The sequence below is a fragment of the Xenopus laevis genome, chromosome 8S (genome assembly GCF_017654675.1).
Source record: "Xenopus laevis strain J_2021 chromosome 8S, Xenopus_laevis_v10.1, whole genome shotgun sequence".
NCBI lineage: Eukaryota > Metazoa > Chordata > Amphibia > Anura > Pipidae > Xenopus > Xenopus laevis.
In genome coordinates this window covers 45,419,420-45,441,103 of record NC_054386.1, presented here as the reverse complement: position 1 = coordinate 45,441,103, position 21,684 = coordinate 45,419,420, and the positions used below count along the sequence as shown (strand labels likewise).

General features: G+C 38.5%; 1 protein-coding gene across 2 annotated transcripts in view; it reads left to right on the top strand.

Moving 5' to 3' along the window:
• Positions 1–21,684, top strand: part of LOC108700042 (astrotactin-2) — an 882,685-nt gene that overhangs the window by 852,531 nt on the left and 8,470 nt on the right. For both annotated transcript variants that reach the window (XM_041574753.1, XM_041574754.1), the window contains 2 exons: positions 10,323–10,423; positions 11,853–12,036. In XM_041574753.1, coding sequence (XP_041430687.1) covers positions 10,323–10,423; positions 11,853–12,036 — 285 coding nt within the window. The remainder of the gene's footprint in view (positions 1–10,322; positions 10,424–11,852; positions 12,037–21,684) is intronic.

Below are 21,684 nucleotides of genomic sequence, written 5' to 3'. Positions count from 1 at the left end.
AGGGCCCAACATATGTAAATGTACATTTTCAGGTTAAAAACCACACATTGCAAATGGTGAGAGGTTGTGGTTTATATTTATGAGAGGTGGCAGGGAAAAGTATTGAACATTCTGATAGATGACAATTGTGTTTGGATACTTTTGTATGTTCTGTATAATAAACCTTCATGCAAAAACGGAACTAGAGGGGGACGGGCCCTGGCGCAGGATGCACAGCCGGGCCCCTCGCCCCCCTCCGTACACCCGGAACTGGTCGGGGAACATGCGGCGGGCGGACTGCCGGGGGACCCTAAGGGGCCCTGGCCCGCTCGCACCCCCTGCTCCCCCGGTAGTTCCGCCCCTGCCTTCATGCAATCCAAAATGTGGGGAAAGCTTAACATTTTCAGGTACAATTACTTTATCCTCAATTTTTACCACTTTGTGATAAAGTTTAGCCAATACTGGGACTTTTCACTGTTTCTTTCTAAAGTCAGAAAGAGAGGACTGAGTTAAACATACAACACCTTTAGTCTCCTGTCTTTTACAGGAATATTTAGGACTCCGTACAGGTGTCTTAGGGACTATTTTGCTTTAGGCAGCAGTGTCAGATCAATAATAGCAAAACATCAGTCAAATTACAGACCTTCTATAGGGGTGACTGTGTGTGCACAGCCTCATAGATCCTTAGGGGCATGTTTACTAACATTGGAGATAAATATCTGGAGAGATTTCTGGAGATGTTGCCCATAGCAACCAATCAGATCTTTGCTTTTGTTTTCTAACTTGGCTGTGGCTGTTTAAATCTAATTGCTGATTGGTTGCCATGGGCAACATCTCCAGAAATTTCTCCAGATATTTATCTTCAATGTTAGTAAACATGCCCCTTAATGTCAGCAGGGCCTGAGCCCCTAGGCCCACCGGCGTTCATTACCCCGTTTCCTCCCCTTCCTTGGTGCACATGTGCAAATTTTAAGCATCGGGTCCGGAGTACTGGGGATTGGTGCAGAGGAGATTTTAAAAAGTATTGTATCTCCTGTAAATCCCCAGTGCTTCTAAACCAATGCTGGTGTGGTTGAGCGGCATGTCGTCCCCCTAAAATACCACTGCCCTAGGCCCGGGTCTTTGTGGCCTCTCCACAAATCTGGGCCTGAGTGCCACGATTCACAACTATCTCCTCGTGTCCAGCCTGGGTTTTAAGGAGAGCTGATTAGCCACCTGAGGTTAATCAGACCCAGCTGGTCAGACAGTAGCATTTCACTCTGCTACATGCTGTTTTAAGAATTTTCTGGATAGTGGGTTTCCAGATAATTGGTACCATGCCCTGATAACTGGTAGTGCTACTGCTCTCTCCAATCTAACAGTGATTTAACTTTAGTGATAGTGATTTTTTTATTTTGTTTTGGTTGTTATGGACCTTTCTTGTAATTAAGTGGTTAAAACCTTATTGAGCTTTGCTATGTAGCGTAAGCTGCTTTGTTTAAATAACTAATGTGTCCTAAATGTGCCCATTTCTGTTGGTTTCCAGAGTTCCATGCAGAGGTGCATGCTTGGCAGAGTTTTTTCAACCTTGGATTGCAGAACAGTCACAAAAGCCCAGTGAGATTATATCTTGTACGTTCTCCTGATTCCGATTTGTACTTCCTGAAATATTGTATGGTAGGTCTGGAATTCCTGGCATTGGTTCCATGTCCCAAAGCACCTCTTAAGAACAATAATAAATCTGTTTTTATAGGCCAAACAGAACATGAAGAATAGTAATTTTTAAGTGCAGCTTTTCTGGAACCCGTGTTGAAAATATGCCTGTCCATTCAATGCACCCAAATATTTTGTTACTGAGAAAACTTTTTTTTGAATCAATTGTGTAATTTATGTAAAGATTACTGAACCACCCCAAGGGCCAAGAGATTGCCAGATTCAAATAACGGTAGCAGGGGCAGGCCAAGCCGTATGGGCACCCTAGGCAACTCGGCCAGCCAAACCTCATGCCGCGTGTGAGCAAGCACGCACAACAACCTGGCGGTGCAGAAGATAATGTCAAGCAGGGGATAAGCCACAATGAGGTATGTGCCTGGTGCCCCCTTCCCTAGGCATGTGCCTCTTCTGCCTACCCCTAGTTCCGGCCCTGATTTGTAGTAGGGAGGTAGGATGCAGACACTATAGGTGTCAGTAATAGCTTACCCTTTTTTGTAGCTGAAGAAAAAACATAGATTCAGAAAATAAGGTTTGTCTTTTCATATAAGCTGATGCTACAGGACTGATTTTTGCATTATGATGCAAATTGTGCTGGATTCTGATTATTTACTAATCAGCATTATAGTGTAGAAATTCAGAAAATTGTACGTCGGTTTCTAATCTCAGTAAGTGTCAACAGCTTGTGCAGTGAATCAGCAGAAAAGAAGATAGTGAGCTACTGGGCATCTTTGGAGACACAGATCTTTACTGCTAAAGGGCTGTGGTTGCCATGGGCTTGTACAGAAGCCCAAAACATAATGTAATTAAGCTTTAGTACTCCTTTAAAACACCCTCAATTTAATGTTTTCTGTCCATAATTCTGCATTTCCCTCCAGGATTCCAGCATAATAGTGTATTCATCACATGCTCAGATGACATCACCCCCAGTGTTCCACTGCCTGTAGTATCAAAAATGTTAGTACCTGTATGGGATCCATTATCCAGAATGCTCTGAATTACAGAAGGGCTGTCTCCCATAGACTCCGTTTTATCCAAATAATCCAAATGTTTAAAAATGATTTCCTTTTTCTCTTTAATAATAAAACAGTACATTGTATTTGATCCAAACTAAGATATCCAAACTAAGATATAATTAGTCCTTATTGGAAGCAGGACCAGCCTATTTGGGTTGTTTAATGTTTACATGATTTTCTAGTAGATTTAAGGTATGAAGATTCAAATTACAGAAAGATCAGTTATCCAGAAAGTCTCAGGTGCCAACCATTCCCAAGCAAGTCCCATACCTGTAGTGTGAAATGCACTAGGGGCAAGTCAGATGCATTGGAGATGAAACATGCAAAGGACACATTAAAGTAGCACCACCTCAAGGTACAGTAGGTGTTTTGTCCAGGGCTACCTTGCATCCATGTACCCTATCCTTTGCAGCTAGTGCTCAACTGTGTACATTGAATTAAAGTAAATGGAAAAAGAACTAACCCTTAAAGTTGCACCTCCCCATCATAAGATCCGATCACTCAGAGAACAAGCTTAAAACTTAACTTTTACTAATTAAATAAATATAAAAATAGTAAGCCCAGGAAAGCATTAAGATGGGGTAAAGAACAGGGAGATGAATGGACTGAAAATAGATTTTCGGTACGCAGAGGCTGCAGGGTGGGTCACAGACCTGCCTATTCAGTCTGCAGCTAATTGCTAACGTTGCAAAGGAGTAGAAGTAAATAACGATTATCAAAAAACGTCAAAATGGGTCTCAGACCTGCCTACCTGGTTTATCGTTGATACCCTTCCAAACCACAATTCACCAACCACCCCTTCAGCCGCAGTCAAGCCCTCCCAGTTTCATGGAAAGAGACGGTTAAGTTGAGTGGCATCTTTAACTGACTACACATTAAGTCTGCTCGGCCGAATTGCGTTTTGCAAAGAAAGCTCAAAATAAATGCGCAATATTAATAAATTCTACCCAGGGGCGCTTTGCCAATGAGGCGACTTGAGGATCTCGGCTCAGGCGGCAGCGCCCCGCTAGGTTCCAGGGGCGGCAAAAATGCCTCTCCTGGTACTTTATGAGCCGATTTTCCATTTTTTCCAAACTGGAAATTCGGCTTTTCTTATGTAGAGAGCGCAATTATGCTCTCTGCGCTAGTGTCCCGGCCCTCTCTGCCACCCTTGTGGGGCGGCAGCAACTGCAAGCTACCTCAGGCGGCGGAGGGGCCAGGATCGCCCTTGATTCTACCCTAAAAGGCTCCATTGATCACCAACCCCATCAACCACAGAGCTCCCCTCCCGGTTTAGCTGTGAAGCGATGGCCTATGTTATCAGTCTTGTTCAATCACCCTGCCTAATCAATCTAAAATGCTCCTGACACGCGTTTTGCCTGCAATATACAGGCTTTGTGTCAAAGGCAAAAGGCTGCTGGAAGCTCACCTCTATAAATAAGCATCAGAACATTGATCAAGATTTGAACTGGCCAGTAGTAGAGCGTCGCATCACAGGGGGAGGATCCTTATATTAATGATCTTCCTCCAACGGATAGACCACTCAGTGTCACTGCCCGATTACTGTAATGTATCCAATAGCGATGTCTCAAACCAGCTATTAGCATATAGATGTAACCATGGGAATGACCATTCTACCAAGTGCACCCAAGCGCGCACAGGTCTCTATATCGAGAATTGAGTTAGTTTCCATATATCCCGTTAGGTGCAGTTAATAAGGGGTAACCCTTATGCCCTCTATGTATGCTATATCGGTGTGGGCAAATAATAGGGATAAAATGCTTGGCGTTCTAAGTTGTATGCATGTATTAGAATAAAATCATACAGAACCCCAAGGGATAACTACTATTGGCTAAATAGCCCGTGTTTGTATAATACACGGTTCTGTAGTGAGCCTCCTGACAGTCCTGACATAGACGACGTGTTTATAAGCAGCAAATGGTAAAGGAGACAAGACAATTTAGAATGTCATCATCAGCAAAAATGATACTATCGGCTATAATGCTATTATGTCATATAAAAGATGTTGCCAAGATACTTGCAATCAAATAGATACATGCTATATTTCATTGTGTCGAGTTAAAAATATTGTCACTGAATGTCACAAGAGTAACAAATACTTGTAATCAAATAAACACATTCACTGTGATACTTTCATTAAGGCAGATCAGACCTAATGCATTCATTAGGAAGATCCATTCACATTCTTTTGATAATAACGCTGTTTCTATGTCTCCTCCTCTAATACCAAGAGAAACCCTGTGAAGGCCCATGTCTCTAAGATTAGTGCTTGAATTGTGATGGCATTCCAAAAAGTGACGACTGACTGGTGTTCCAGGAGACGTTTTTTGATAGGCCGATTGGTTTTACCAATATAAATCTTACTGCACGGACAGGTTAGCATATAGATAATATTATCTGTGGTGCATGTGAAGACTTGTGTAATACGGTGCACATTACCAAATCTCTCAACAACTGTATTTGGCTTGTGCATAAAATTACAAGCCCTACACTTACCACAGGCAAATGTCCCCGCACATATGGGTTTAGTTAAGGGCCTGGTCAGATGACTTTTTACCAGTCTGTCTCTTCAATTAGGTGCCCTTCGGCAGCAGGTAAGAGGTTGCGGACCCAGTAATTTATCTTGTGTCAGGTCAGTGTGTAAGATGTGCCAGTATCTCTTTAGCACAGTATCTATGGTTGACCACTGTTTGCAGTAAGTATCAATAAATCGAACAGGCTGCTCTATATTTGATGTTGAACGATTGCGACCTCTAGTAGTGAATTTGACATTTAATCAAAGTAGACTTAACTGGAGCATTTGCACAAAGGAGACCTTTGTCCTTGCGCCAATGTAGATGACCCCCTTCCTTAAGATCTTTAAAATAAAAATACATTTTATTCACTCATTATGTCCAGACAAGTAGACTCATATTTATGTTTTATATAATCAATTCCTTATGGTTTCAGCATGCACAAATACCAACTGAAATCATTTACATATAACATGTGGTTGTACAAAGCAGAAGTTAAGCCTTTCCTTAACACTTGACAAAAGTGGTAGTTTATTTCAGACTCCTGTTTTTGATCTCCACTGTAAGTCAGATTAGCCAAACTAACATTATCAGCCTAAATGTGACAAGATTGTTAATGTTGACCTGTTATAATAGAACACAGATTCTACAAGTCCTCTAATGCAAGAATTTGAAATAAACAAGTGTTCTATTATTTATCTTATTGTAGAAAGGAAGGGCTTTATATTGATTTATTTAAAAAGTGGAGAAAGTAAGAGATTTAAAAAATACAAGGATACAGTTATAAAGACTGCAGAATATGAATTTGTGGTATATTAAAAATAATTTTGGAACCACATATGCATATCAGCACTGCAGGCACAGGTCTTGTTGGTGGTGTTTGTTCATGAATAGAAAACTGACAGTGTCAGGTACAGAGGGCAGTTGACAGTAGTATATTCTCTAATGAAAAAGTGATGTGCTTGTAGGGTTCTGCTTTGGGTCCACTTCTATTTAAAGGGCAAGTCATCCCAAAATAAAAGTTTGCCTAATAAAACATAATTCTAAGCAACTTTCCAATATACATTTATTAATAGTTTTCAGTGTTTTTCAAGTTATTTGTAAAAACAATTGCTATTAAAAGCAGCATTTGCTTAAAGGGGAACTCCACACAAACATAACTTAAGCTTTTTTAAAAAGTAAACATAATTTCAGATAACTTTGCAATATACATTAATTAAAAAATATGCAGACTTTTCATGGTTTCAATGGCTTGGAACAGTTCCTTAAAGTGATACTGACACTAAAAAACTACTTTTTAAAATATGAATGTACATTAATGTTACCTATAGGTCATGTTTTTTGTTGAGCGGTTTGTTTTTGCAAGTAATTGTTAGTTTTGTCAACCTGGCTGTCCCATCTCAGCTGACTGACTGTCAGTTAAGGTTTCCAATGCTAACGGCCTCCTGCTGCACAAATATGGCAACCCCCTTATACAGAAACATGGGGCATCAAATTTTTGTTCCCCTTTAATTCCTGGTTCTTATTTTTTAAACCATCTTGCAAAAGTCTCAGTTTTCCAGCCAAGACAGGTCAGCTGCCTTTTTTTACATTGTTTCAAAAGTCTGAGCCATCACAGAAGAGAATAGAAAGGGACAGACAAACAATGCTTTCAGTAGAAATACATACACAAAGTTGCTTAGAATTATGATTTCTTTTATTTTGGGGTGACATTCCCTTTAATGTCCTTTTGATTGACTATTGTGTAGTGATTTTCAGCGATTATGTATCTCTGTGAAAAATCCAGTGTAAATAGAAGCAGCCAATTTAAAATGCTATGGGGTTTGTCCATGACAGTTTTTTCATGGTTTTTCTCATTTTTCTGCCAGAATGTACTTGCTGCTTGGATTTTTAAAACTAGAAAATACTCTTTCTTTGTAAGAGAGTGCTGTTTTTCATGCTTCTGGGTACAAACCCTCTTTACAAACCACTATATTGTTAAGATTATCTAAGAGTGTAAATAGCAGACAAGCTAGTCTTTTATGGTTTCACATGCTTCAAATATTTACTTTAAAGGGCTCAATTATGAATGCAAGCACTAGTGCAAAGTGCTGAAATGGAAACATTTCAGCATTCAATTCAATGGGGGGGCGGCATTTTGCCTGACCACACCCACATTGGTTAAAAACTCTGGGGATATGCAGGAGATACAATAATTTTTTAAATTTCCCATGCGCCAATACCCATTGCTCCAGTCCCGATGAAGAAAATTTGCATGAAAAAGGGGAGGGGACAAGGGCGATGAACGGCAGTGGGCCTAGGGGCTCCCGCTATGTAAATCTGGTTCTGGAAATCCACATAAACACTTCAACGGAACATGCCTGCAACAGGAAGTTTCATATAGAAAACACACACACAGGAAGAGGAAGAAGAACATCACATTGCTAAGCACATCACATATATAACATCACATTGCTAAGCAACAATAGACCCTCCCTGCATTAAGTAACATGCACTGGAACAATGTCTGCCTGTTGGGTTCGAACAGCCCTAAATCAATAATGAACAAGTTAAATAACGAGCCCTCATAATTTAAGTATCTAAAGTATTGGTTTGCTCAACAGGAACATGTCTTAAGGTGGCCATAGACGCAAAGATCCTATTTTCGGATCGTGTGTGGAGTGTGCCGACATTTTTCGTCCGGCGGAGATCGTTTGCGTCTATGGCCACCTTTAGGTCAAACTAATGAATTAATAGTCTGGCAGCTGCAATACTTTATTCTGTCATTTGTACTATTTTATTCATTTTACATATAGAATTCTGTTATTGGTTATTCTATGCCTGAAAGCATGTCATACAATGGATTGTGTATGGAGCAGGGCCTCTATATTTTATGTGTAGATTCATGTGGTTCTTCTGTTTGCCACGAGGATGGCCCATCTCTATAGGGGGTCTTCTGCTTCTAAATGTAAGTTATGATACACATCTGTTTTTTCTTCTTCTTTGAAAAGAACCTTCCATGAAGGGAATGTCAGGTCCCCATAGTCTCATCAAACTCCACAGAAATGAAAAATCCCTTCTTTCTGTCCTCATTTATCTGTCATCATAATATGTCAGGCTCTTTGAAGAAACCCCTAGGAAATGAATACAAGCGAAGAAAAAATGAATATGACAGTTAACTGAGAATTGTAAACAACGAATAGCCTTCTATAAGATAAACAAATTGATTATGTATACAGATCATAGATTTTGCTTGCAGAATGTATTGATATACAACATCAGCATACAGTAGTACTTAGTACAAGATTATTTTAAATTTTTCTCTTTTTTGAGTTCTTTGGAGTAGTGATGATGGTGCAGATGAGCCCAAAACTCTTGGGTCCTGAGGGTTTACCCGTGGGTTGGCAGGTTCAAGCCAACATCCACAGAAGGTTTGCAGATAATGAAAGGTTTTGGGCAGAGCTCTTCCTTTCACCATCCCAGTTTGCAACCTTACTATGCCTCACTTCTGCCTCCAGAACCATCTATAGAGGTGCAACTGCTCTGCCCCCCTCCAGGATGACATCACTCTGGGTAGGGGAGGAGTTTGTAGTCTCCATTCTAATCACCCTCCATCCCCCACTTACCATTTAAAGTTAAATTGAAGTATGTGGTGTAAGACTTAAACTTGATTAAGGGCCCAGAGTTCTCTGAAACATTTCCCTTTTTTAGGATGTTCATAAGCTAAATAAATCACCTTTTCACTGAGAAATTCAGTGGTGTTTTTCTGAATTTTTCTGTACTGACTTTTGCCCTCAAGCAAAAGAGGTGTCTTATGGTAAAGCACCAAGCTATCAGGGCCCGAAGGCTCTGCTAGGATTTGCAGACCAAGGAGGAAGCAGCAAGTCAAACACAGTTTGTGGTATCAAAAGGGTTCAAGAAGAAGAGTAATCAAAGTCCAGGCAAAAGGGTCAATACAGGCAGCAATGTAGATATAACAGGCCAAAGTTAGTAACAGGAATAAAGAATCAGGATCAATAAAGCACACCCAGGAACACAATAAGATGAACCTATTATTGGGCAAGTACTGCAATGTTCTGGTGTCTTATATAGGCCCATTTTCGCACCAAAGGAGCGCAGTTTTTGACAGGGTGCATCAAATCTTGACACAATGCACTCGTTTTTACGCATTTGCATCAGAACGAGGCGCATGGAGGACCTGGGTGCCACAATCTTGTCTAGGGCACTGGAAGACACTGGAGTGCAGGTAAGGAGTCCTTACACAAGCACTTTCAAAAGTGAATACTTTCCAGGTTGGCCTCTCCACCATCATGCAGTACTGCCCCATCCCTTTTGTGACATCAGAGATGGGGTGAATGTATAGGGTTAGGAGCATTTTGTGTAAATGGAAACAGACATTTAAAAATACTCTGGTGAAAATATGGTGTTTATCACGTTTAACGTCCAGATTTTTTCTCTTTTTTTTATGCCTGAACTTACTTGCAGCTTCAGTTTTCTTATTGATCTTAATAGATTACACAAGGTCTGAAGTGGTGTAAAATAGTAGCGTAAAATACAGCATTTGGGCAGCATAGATTAAAACACGCCTTCATAAATTTCCCATTTATTTTACACATCTTTTGTTCTATTGTAGCACATATATGTATGACTTTATACCCCGCATTGCAATCACAGAAATAGACCATTACAACTAATTATCATATGTGCAATGTATTTAACATACCATTATGCATGTTGCTACATTATTACACTCTCAGAGGCGGTGTAACCCATTGAGACAAACACAAGCAGAAATTTTTTTTCGAGTGAAAAGGGCAAAATCTCCCTACAACTATTCATTTATTTTAAGTGGTCAATAATCACTTGTTCAGTTTTGCCTGAACACAGAGTACAACACATTCATATGTTATTTTTGACATCCCATATCTTAGTATAAAGGGATGGATTCAGCTGAATCCATCTGTTCGCAAAGCCCCAATACCCAGCTAAAGAATTCCCTATATTAATTATAAAGTAGGTCAAAAGGTAACAAATCATCAGTTTGTTATGCAAATTAATATTGTGATTATAATGGAACACTGAATTATTGCTAGTTGGATGCTGCCTAGCCTCACTCTTATTGACATAAAATTAATTCTGTCCATAGGTTCACTTTGTTTGCTGTGGATACTCACGGGAGGCATTCAGCCCAAAGCTCTGTCACTCTTCGCACTGCCTGTCCACTGGTAGATGATAGTAAAGCTGAAGGTATGTTTGTCTCCACAGTCAATGCTTGGAAGTAGAGTGTCTAACCCCACAACCCTGTGTCTATTTGCTGGGTGCAAGAAATTATTTTGGCTTATAAACCTGGACAGAATTTTATATTCTCTGTTGCCATCTGAGTGCACTCATGGTGTAGTCACAATAAAAACTAAAGGTTCTTCTTGACTAGTAAGTTCTTTTACTGGGGCAGAAGCAGTTTCTATGTCATGTGACCACTACAAGTGACATGCTTGTAAAACCCTTTAAAGCAACTGGAGAGCAAGAAGCTAATCATATTATTAGCCCCACCAAGCATTTGCAATGGAAAGATTCATAAGGTTGTCAAGTAGAAAATGCAATGCAATATAATTAGTGATTCTTACTATTTCTCACTCTTCAGACTTTCATTTTTATAATCAACAGAAAAAAAAAAAAGTACAAAAGTAAATCTGTCATTTTTTTAATCAATGTTCTTATAAAATGCTTCCCACATGTAGGTCAAATTTTCAGATGTCTGATTTTAAAGGTTCTATTGCTAGTTATTCATATATGGCTAATAAGTCACATTATTTAACACAAGTATGGCATAGCCAGTGACCTAATACACATGGTAAACTGGGCAATCATTTTTATGGTTATTTGTCTTGGACAGTATACTTAAGGTGCTATTTAGTACTGCTTCAACCATTCCAGTGTGAGAAGAGTGCATGTCCTGTTTCAATTTTTATCTGAAAAAAATGCTTTCATATATCCTAGTACCTATGTAGTATTTGGGGAGATAGCCTGGGAAGTCAGAGCTGTGGTTGCCAGGAACACACATTTTTCAATGCATTCCACATTGGGATATACGGTAATGGCTGGAATAGTTCCAGCATTGAAAAATATATTGGTAATAATCAGTTCTAGGCTTGGGTGTATTTGACCCGTTTGGTTCAGCAAAAGTTTGCCGCTGACGAAATGTTGCAGACGCCCATCAAAGTCTATGGGCGTCAAAAAAATTTTGACGTGCTGAAATTTTTTTTTGACGCGCGTCTTTTTTTAGATTGTGGGATGGCATACAAGTCTATTGGCATCATTTCAGCACGAAACAAGGCGAAAAAATTTGCCCATCCCTAATCAGTTCTACTTAATGGTAACTATAGTTGCCACTTGGTAAAATTTACTAAACAGTAATAAATGGCAAGTGCTCAGTAGAATGATGTTGAATGCTCAGTCATGGCTTTTATCTAGGTAGGGTATCAACAATTTTGTAATAGATTAATTTAAGAGTAGTTTGTGAGTTATTTGCCCATTTTCACCACATATTAATGAAAAAAGTTGATCATAATTGCACATATCTTATAAATAATTGAATCACGAGTGACAGAATGTAGATCCGTAAACTAGGGCACCTCATTTCACACAGACACATGATAAACAAATCTTGTTTTCTCAGAAATAGCTGACAGAATCTACACCCTGTACAATGGCTACACAAGCGGGAAAGAGCAGCAAATGGCATACAACACATTAATGGAAGTTTCTGCATCTATGCTTCTTCGTGTTCAACACCATTATAACTCTCTCTATGAAAAGTTTGGAGACTTTGTTTGGCGCAGTGAAGATGAACTCGGGCCCCGGTAAGTAAATGTGTACATGATGTGTACCTGATGTGTACCTGATCAGAGTGCTTATTTTGCAGAAAAAGATATATCATATATATATATATATATATATATATATATATATATATATATATATATATATATATATATATATATATATATATATATATATATATATATATATATATATATATATATATATATATATATAGTAAGTCATTATATAATATGTCATAAGTCACCCATACCCTCTCTTCTGCTGTTCTTCTGCTTTCCACTAGCACAGAAACTGAGCATGATTTGCTTCACCCAATGTAAATGCAACAAAATTAATTTATAATATGAAATACAAGTACAGGATCCATTATCCGGAAACCCATTATCCAGAAAGCTCCGAATTATGGAAAGCCCATAGACTCCATTTTATTCAAATAATCCAAATTTTTAAAAATGATTGCCTTTTTCTCTGTAATAACAGTAGTTTGTACTTGATCCCAACTAAGACATAATTAAACCTTATTGGAAGCAGAACCAGCCTATTGGGGTTATTTAATGTTTAAATTATTTTCTAGTAGACATTAGGTATGAAGATCCAAATTACAAAAAGATCCGTTATCTGGATAACTGGTCCCATACCTGTACCACTTTAAACAGCAACTGGAACATTATGCAAATGGTAAAGACTAAAAAGAACGTGAAACCCTTTCAAATTAATGTTTCCTTATTTTTTGGTGCTCTTCATTTCTTTTTATGTCTTATGGTTGTAATTCAGGAAATGTATTTGAAAAATGTGCATGCAAAATATGATAACCCCTGGAGCTGGGCCCAAGAACCATATAAGCATCCCATTGGTGCTCTAGGAAATACAAGAGCCCATTGAAAGTAGAAAGATGCTTCCTGGGTATTCAAGAATGAAGAATGTCTGCCAAATTTTAAGTTTTTACAAGTAGCTCTATAAGAAAAATTCTGCTCAGCTATTTTGAAATGGAGATTGTGTTTGAAACCCAAACGCAAAAAGTACTTCAAGTACTTGATACTGTATCAACTGGATACACTGTGAATGGGTATATGCAGTTTCATTAACCAGTACTTATAGCAATTCCTTTAGATTTATTAGTGATTTTTTCTTTAACTTGGTGTGTGATCCAGTTAAATCCACTGGTGCTTGTATTACATGAATAGCCAGTGATGGTTGCATATCTGTGGGTCCTGATTTTCAGTTCTGGAACAAAGTGAGAGACAGGTATGGACGTATTATACAGAATGCTTGGGATCTGGGGTTTTCCAGATAAGGGATCTTTCTGCAATTTGGATCTTCATACATTAAAGGAACAGTAACAAAAAAGAAAATGAAAGTGTTTTAAAGCAATTTATTTATAATATACTGCTACCCTGCACTGGTAAAAAGTTGCATTTGCTTCAGAAAGACTTCTATAGTTTACATAAATAAGCTGCTGTGTAGCCATGGGTTCAGCCATTCAAGTTGGAAAAGGAGAAAAGGCACAGGGTTACTCAGCAGTAGTGATGGGCGAATTTGCGCCGTTTCGCCGGAAAATTCGTGAATTTCACGCGAAATTCACAAAACTGCGAAAACGGCGAAAAATTCGCGAAATGGCGGCCGTTTTTTCGACGCGGCGAAATTTTTTTTTCGCCTGGCGAATAAATTCGCCCATCACTACTCAGCAGATAATCTCTGTAGAATACAATGTAATCGTTTCTGTTGTGTATCCTGTGGCATTTCTCCTTATTTTAAACTGAATGGCTGCCCCTGTGGCTACATAGTAGCTTGTTTCTATAAGCTATAGTAGTGTTTCTGGAGGATATACATCACTTTTACCTGTGCAGGGCAACAGTACATAATATTATAATTTCTTTAAAACCCTTTGATTATTTTTGGTGTTACTGTTCTTTTAAGTCCTCTTGAAAATCATGTAAACGTTTAAGAAACCAAATAAGGATTAATTATATCTTACTTTGGATCAAGTACAATGTACTGTTTTATTATTACAGATAAAAAATAAACCATTTTTAACAATGTGGATTATTTGGATAAAATGGGGTCTAAGGGAGATGTCCTTTCTGTAAGCTTTCTGGATAACAGGTTTCCTGATAATGGATCCCATACCTGTATTATAAAACTTACTGGTGATAAGATATACAGTATATTTATTTATGTTAGAATGTAGCAGTATAACTAGGAAAAAACTTCCCCATCTCTAGGTTTAGTTAAATTTTTTAATTAATTAAATTCTTTAGTACTTTAATTAGTTAAATAGTCAGCTTTTTAGAGGTTATTTATTAAAGTTCAAATGGCAACAACTTGAAAAATTCAAGTTTTTTTTACTAGAAAGTGCAAATTTTTAGTGAGAAAAAAACTAGAATTTTTCCGGAATTTATTAAACCCCGAGGGTTTTAAAAGTCCGAATACGACCTGCCGAGTTCATGTAGAAGTGAATGGGAGAAGTCCTGAAGATATCCTGATTTGTGTTGGGTTTCTTGCAATAATCTGAAGTTTTTTTTGTTTCCTATTTTCCCGCATAGGAAATTTTTGGAAAAAATTATTGATAAATAAGGGGGGAAATGTGTGTGGATTTGGTTTTACAATTTTACAGGAAATTATCAGAAATTTTCAGGTTTTGATAGATAATCCCCTTTCTGTTTGTTACAGCTACAAAGGGGCATACAGTGATATTTTTGAGAAATGGTACACGGTAACATAACTTCTTCTGCCATGCAAAATAACAAAATTTTTGTCTCATCAGTACAAAACACTTTGTTCCAAAATGACTGTGACTTGTCTAAATGAGCTTTTGCATACAACACGCGACTCTGTTTGTGGCATGATTGCAGAAAGGCTTCTTTCTCATCACTCTGCCATACAGATGTTCTTTGTGCAAATTTTGCTGAATTTTAGAACAATGTACAGATACATCATCTGCAGCAAGATATTCTTGCAGGTCTTTGTGGGTGATCTTTGGATTGTCTGTAACCATTCTCACAATACGCTCCTGTATTTTTCTTGGCCTGCCAGACCTGGCTTCTACTGCAACTGTGCCTGTGGCCTTCCATTTCCTGATTATATTCCTTACAGTTGAAACTGACAGTTTAAACCTCTGAGATAGCTATTTGTAGCCTTCCCCTAAACCATGATACTGAACAATCTTTGTTTTCAGATCTTTTGAGAGTTGCTTTGAGGATCCCATGCTGTCACTCTTCAGAGGAGAGTCAAACAGAAGCACAACTTGCAATTGGCCACCTTAAAGGAACAGTAACATCAAAACATTTTTTTTTAAAATTCGTTAGAATACAACAAAAAAAACCACCAAGACAAATTAAAATTTAAAACTGCAAAGCCTTTATTAAGAAATAACTTACCAAAACTCCACTTCTGCTCCTCTTCAGAAAAGGCGACATGGCGACCATCCATAGTGCGGCGCTGGATTTCTCCTCCCTGGCTATCTCTCCTATTGTACTGACAGCAGGAAAATGTTGGATGGTGCTTGAAAGCGGCCCAGCTGGATGAAGAGCTGAAGTGCCCGGTGTGCGGCTGATTCTACAGGGAGTCCATTATCCTCCCCTGCTCCCACAGCCTGGAAGTCGATGGAGCATTGAACCGGCCAAATCTTCTCGCTGCCAACCCGGGCAAAGCTTTATTACTCCTTCTAGTCAGATCGGTGTGACCCAGGCAGGACAGAGCATATCCTGTTGGGGGTCCAATAGTAACTCCAGTACTTGTGAATCGGCGCTGCCACCGCCGCCTCCCGTGACAGGGGAAAGAGAAGGACTTTGCGCATAGTACCGGGCTGTGTGCGCTTCTGTTTAGTCTGGGTAAGATCAGCGGTAACGCCGACCTGCAGGGTAACGCTCTGTCCTGCCTGGGTCACACCGATCTGACTAGAAGGAGTAATAAATCTTTGTCCGGGTTGGCAGCGAGAGGATTTGGCCTTTTCAATGCTTTACCGACTTCCAGGCTGTGGGAGCAGGGGAGAATAATGGGCTCCCTTTAGAACAGGGCACTTCAGTGCTTCATCCAGCTGGGCCGCTTTCCAGCACCATCCGACATTTTCCTGCTGTCAGTACAATAGGAGAGATAGCCATGGAGGAGAAATCCAGCGCCGCGCTATGGATGGTCGCCATGTCGCCTTTTCTGAAGAGGAGCGGAAGTGGAGTTTCGGTAAGTTATTTCTTAATAAAGGCTTAGCAGTTTTAAATTTTAATTTTTCTTGGTGTTTATTTTCGTTGTATTCTAACGAATTTTTTTTAAAATATTTTTACTGTTTCTTTAAATACCTTTTCTCATGATTGGACACACCTGCCTATGAAGTGCAAGGCTTAACAAGCCAATCCAACCAATTTGGTGTTGCCAGTAATCAGTATTCATCAGTTACATGCATTCAAATTAGCAAAATTAACATTTTTGCACAGCCAGTTTTTCACATTTGATTTAATTTCAAACAACTGAATACTGCTTCACTAAAAATATTTGTTCAGAAAACACCCCAGTACTCAGATGTTCCTGGGAAATGAAAGACGTGTTATCTTTTTTTGTTGAAAGTGGAGTCAATTATTATGTTGGCTGAGAGGAGTTCCCAAACTTTCCACTGTTTTCATTGTATTTCTAGTGCATTTTCCGTTTTATATTGTCAGGGTGGTGATTTGTTTTATTTATTTGCATGAGGTGATTTGTCTTTTTTAAAGAATTAGGCTGAGGTTTCTTTAATGTTTATTCATGTTGTATACAAGGACATTTCTGCAGTCAATAGTATCTATATTTGCATATGTTTTTATATTTGTATCTGCATTTTCAATTCAGAAGTATTTTATAATGTAGCTTATACAGCCAAAACACTTAGAACATTTGCAACAATGTCCAATGAGTCATATCATTAAAAATTTGCTAGAGAACATGACAATGGTCTCAATTGTGAAAAAACAAAATAAAAAACTATTTTCTAAAAAGAAAAAGGAATTCAGGAACATAAAAATAACTATGTTCCTACCCCCATGCTAGCATTGTAGATGTCACTCAAAGCATTCAGCGCTTGAATGGAGCATTGTGAGCATTCTCAAACCTTTTGTGCTTTGCTAAAAATTCAGCAAATTGCATAAAAGAAAAAACAAGCTAATTTAGCCAAGTCTCAGTGGTGGACAAACTTCGTATAAGTACTAGGTTTATCCATTGAGGCTAGGTTCAATTAGCAAAATCCAAATGGGTGGTTAAAATGACACTAGGAGGGAGGAAATGCAAACTAGTATAGAGAAATACGATCAAATTAAGTCAGTATTATTATAAAAATGTTTTGATGCTAATGCATGCACAGGGCTGAATAACGGCCTGGCCAGGCCAAGAATCAGCCTCTTTGGCCTTCTCATGTGACTGCGCACAGAGTGGGGGTCATTTATCAATACTAGGCAAATTTGCCCATGACCTGTCACCCATGGCAACCAATCAGATTGCAGCATTCATTGTTCTATTTGCAGCTGGCTTTTGAAAGCTTATTGCTGATTGGTTGCTATAGGTAACTGCCCATGGGCAAATTTTCAAAGTGTTGATAAATGAGCCCCATCCTCGGTTCAGACACATGGAGCATGTTTCGGCTCTGCAATTTATCCGCAGGCCAAGAGTCAGCCCCATGTGGCATCAGCATTAGGGCTATTATTGCAAACAGTAGTGTAAACACTGTGCTGCTTGCTAATTTTCATTTAAAAAAAGAAAACATCCTCAATTATATTATAATTGATTTATTTGGATTGCTATCAAGGCACACAAGGTTACCACTGTATATCTCTTATTGTTTGAAAAGTGGTTGTCTGTTTATTCAGCCATGGAGCTGAACAGTCTAGTTATCTCACAAAGATAAGAAAATCTAAACATTTACAATAGTGCTTTCCAAAATGTTCTTCTCTTGGAATAGGTTTCTTTTAGCCCAGATACAGGTGAAAGGGAGCCAAAGGTTTAGGGAGATTTATGCTCCTCAATAAAAAAAGCCACTTCAGTAAACAAAGGTATCATTAAAAAATGTCAGTAGGAAACATCCCCAATGAAATATTTAAACTTCCTCCATGTTGTAGTTCAAGTGAGTAGGTCATGTCCAATTTGGCCTCAAAAATGGTTGGCCATATTGAGTAAGTAAGGAAGGCAGTTGTTAGAATGAGGAGTGGTTACTGTTACTTTTTCATTAACTTTTTCATTAACACCTCATAGGGAAATATCAGGGTAGTTTATTCAAAACCTCAGCCAAGTTGAATTACCGTGTGACTACTAGCAAATTGAAGGATGGCAGTAAGTTGGCTTCCCCCTTTACAGTTTTTCCACCCCACAGGCCAACAATATTTGCCTTTGTCTCATTCTCCCTCCCACACTTATGTCTGTCTGATCACCTAACAAAAAAATTGCAGTAGCTTCCCTGCTGTCACACAAATTTGCAGAGAAATGCTATAAATATAATGCAGCATGGCATGAAGAGGCAGCTACAGATATGGATGACTGCTATGCCAGCAATTGCTGTCTCACCATAAAATATAAGCACAGAGAGCTATAACCCTTCTTAGACTTCACTCTAATGTTACAATTGGTTTCAACAATTTACCAGCTATAAATCTTTCCTTTGACTGGCATTCTTTCAAAGGTGACCTGGATTGTAATTTCCTTAATAGTTCATTAACCTTTGACATTCTGTCCTTGCTCTTTCCTTTGCTGAACAGTTATTCTGTTATTTACATTTAACTGTCATTTTGTCCTGAAAATCTTTATTTTCACCTTCTTCAACAACAGCTTATTTCTGACTGTCTACATCAGGTAAATTGGTTAAGACTTATGGCAAAAAGTTTTTCATCTAAAGTTTGTGTGTGTTTGAGATACGCAATTTTCTTCGAGCTGAAAGAACAAATTTTTTACCATTCAGATGGAACCCCCTTTCTTCTTATTAAAATGGATGTCCTTGCATCTGCTGGAAAATAACTTGTTGGTAAATAAATCATTAGAGAAATTATTATATGATCACCGTATGTATTGATACATAATTATCTTATCACCCTTTAAGCTCCTTTTCTCAAGCGTAAACCCCAAATTGGCCAGTCTTTCTTTATAACAGAGACTTTTAATACCCTTTACCAACTTAGCTGCCCTTATTTGGACTCTCTCTAATTCAGTGATATACCATTTGAGCACTGGAGACTAAAACTATACAGCATATATTAAATGGGGCCTTGCCATTTCTCTGGAAAATTGACCCTCTCCTCCTGCAAATGCCCCTTTTAATAAAGCTCATAACTTTGTTTGCCTTTGCAGCTGCACACAAGCCAACAACACGTTGTTCCACTGTTCTAGTTGGGACAAACAGACTACCCAGTCTACCCTAATGATATGCCCTGATATGCTTTTTTGCCTTTCCATCTCTCTTTTTTTGGAAAGGTGATTCCGGTGATAGCTAAAGACAGTAATGCTACTTCTTCTGGTATATCTCCACCAGCATTCTCACCCAAAATAGTAACTCTGTTGTGATGAGTTAAGTTGCTCTGATATACTTTTGCTTGTAAGTCCTCAATTTGTTCTCCTCTCCCTTCTGTGCTGGGTCCAGCATGCATTTCCTTGAATATAACTGCATTCTTCCCATGTTTTAAATGTTTACTGGGTTGCCAGCATCTCAATTGCATCCTGCATAAAATCTAATTAAGTCCATTAACCCAGACTCATTTTATCTATACATAAGTGATCTGATACTTAAATTGGTTTATGCTTTAATTTACAGGCACACTTCCAAACTGACAGTTCCCAAACTTTGGGATAAATGGCATCACACCAAAAAGTAAGAGTAGCAGGGAGACTTAGTGAGAGTTATGAGACTCTACTTTAGTGGGATTATCAGAATAGGTTGATGAGAGAGAGAAGTAGGTCAGACAGTGAGTGATGTGTGGGTGAGTTTATCATGTTTTTTCTGAGTAAGTTCATCATCTTTCATTGGAATTTTGGAATAGACTGTAAAAAGTTTGTGCCTATTTTTCAGAATGGATAGAACTATCCATGTAAACCTGCACAACTAAAGACAGCCACAAGGGAGGTGATTTTATTAAAACTTACAAGATATTGTTATCGTACAGATGCCCGAGCTAGTTAATAGCAAATGCACAGCCCTAAGACCCTTGATGTAATGATGTCACATAAGGTAATGATCCTTAGTGCAGCAGCTGCACCCGAGGCAGTGATGTCATTCAGTGTGGAGGTTCTTAGTTCAAAGGTGGGACTGTTTCAGTTTGATTTACATGAATGGTGGATGTAACGGGTGGTGGGGGATGTGGTTAAACAGCTTTTGGGTTATGTCCTTAGAGAACCCTTGTACTTGATGTAGCTACAATTACCTCTGTGTGCTCAGCTTTCTCTGACATAGCTCATACATCATTAATTTCTATTTTAGGCTAATAGTAAAATGGGTTGCTATAGGTAATGCCTTTGCTAATACATAGTTCTTCTGTGATTGTTATAAAAACATTATTTTATTCTTTTTCAGTAACCCAGAGTACATTACTTGGTTGATCAATAAACAGATTTTGCATTTAACTTACTAGAAAGAAAAATTGTATAGAGCAAATAACTCTAGAGCATCATAGAGGTCTGAATACAACATATAAACTGAAGTCCTAAGTTAACATGTTTAAAGGCTGGAAAGTGATTAGGTCTAAGTACTTTCATTTTTAACAAAACGTTTTATTTAATCCAAGTATCTAAACATTATTTTTATGCAGGCTTTCACAGTCAGTTGGTATACAATATGTTTGCTAATAACTGTTCATGTTTTTTTTTTTTAAATCTTGTGGGACATCCTCTTCTTGTGTAGAGAAGTTAGTATATAGGTAGTGCTTGATTGATCTGCTTTTCCTAAAAGGATATGATTGGGGCCAATTGGGCTTTCCATTTTATAGTAATTGATTTGCGTCCATATGCAAATAGAATAGGAGATGAGTGCTCTTTTAGCAGTTGTTGGGGCAAGGTCCACTACTTGATTTCATAATATCACTGAAGGGGTAACTATGATAAGGATGCCCATCAAATCTGAGGTGTATTGTGCTACTTCCCTTCAGAAGGGTTGTATCTTATTACGTGCACATATCATGTGAATTAAGTTTGCGGGGTGTTTGATGGCTTTGAGGGCATTCATCTGTCTCTGGACACTATTACGTAATTGAATATTGAGTCTAGGACTTCCTTCCAAGTGTCCATGATCAGTTCAGGTATGTCATTTTGCCATTTGCTAAGAAGCTTGCCTAGCGGGTTGTCTCCTGCTAGGATCAGTTTGGCATAGTAGGACAAAAGAGTCTTGGTATGGTTCTTGGCATAAGCTTGTTCTTCAATTCAGATGGGCATAGTTTTTATGGTGGACCCTTTAAATTGGGAATAAATGCCGTGTCTGAGCTGGATGTATCTGAATAACATTTTGTTGGGTAGATTGAATTTGTTTTTAAGGGTTTGGAAGTCTAAGCAATGCTAATTGTTGGTGTGGAGGGATGCCAGTATAGTTGTGTGAGGAGCACTCTGAGTTTTAGGAAGAAACTGGTGGGAATGTTAATGAGTGTTTGTCTAAAAATATAGTTACATTTTGGGAGTAGTACCATTTTGAAAAGGTTGATTCGGCTGATGAGGGACAGAGGTAGGCGGGTCCAGGATTT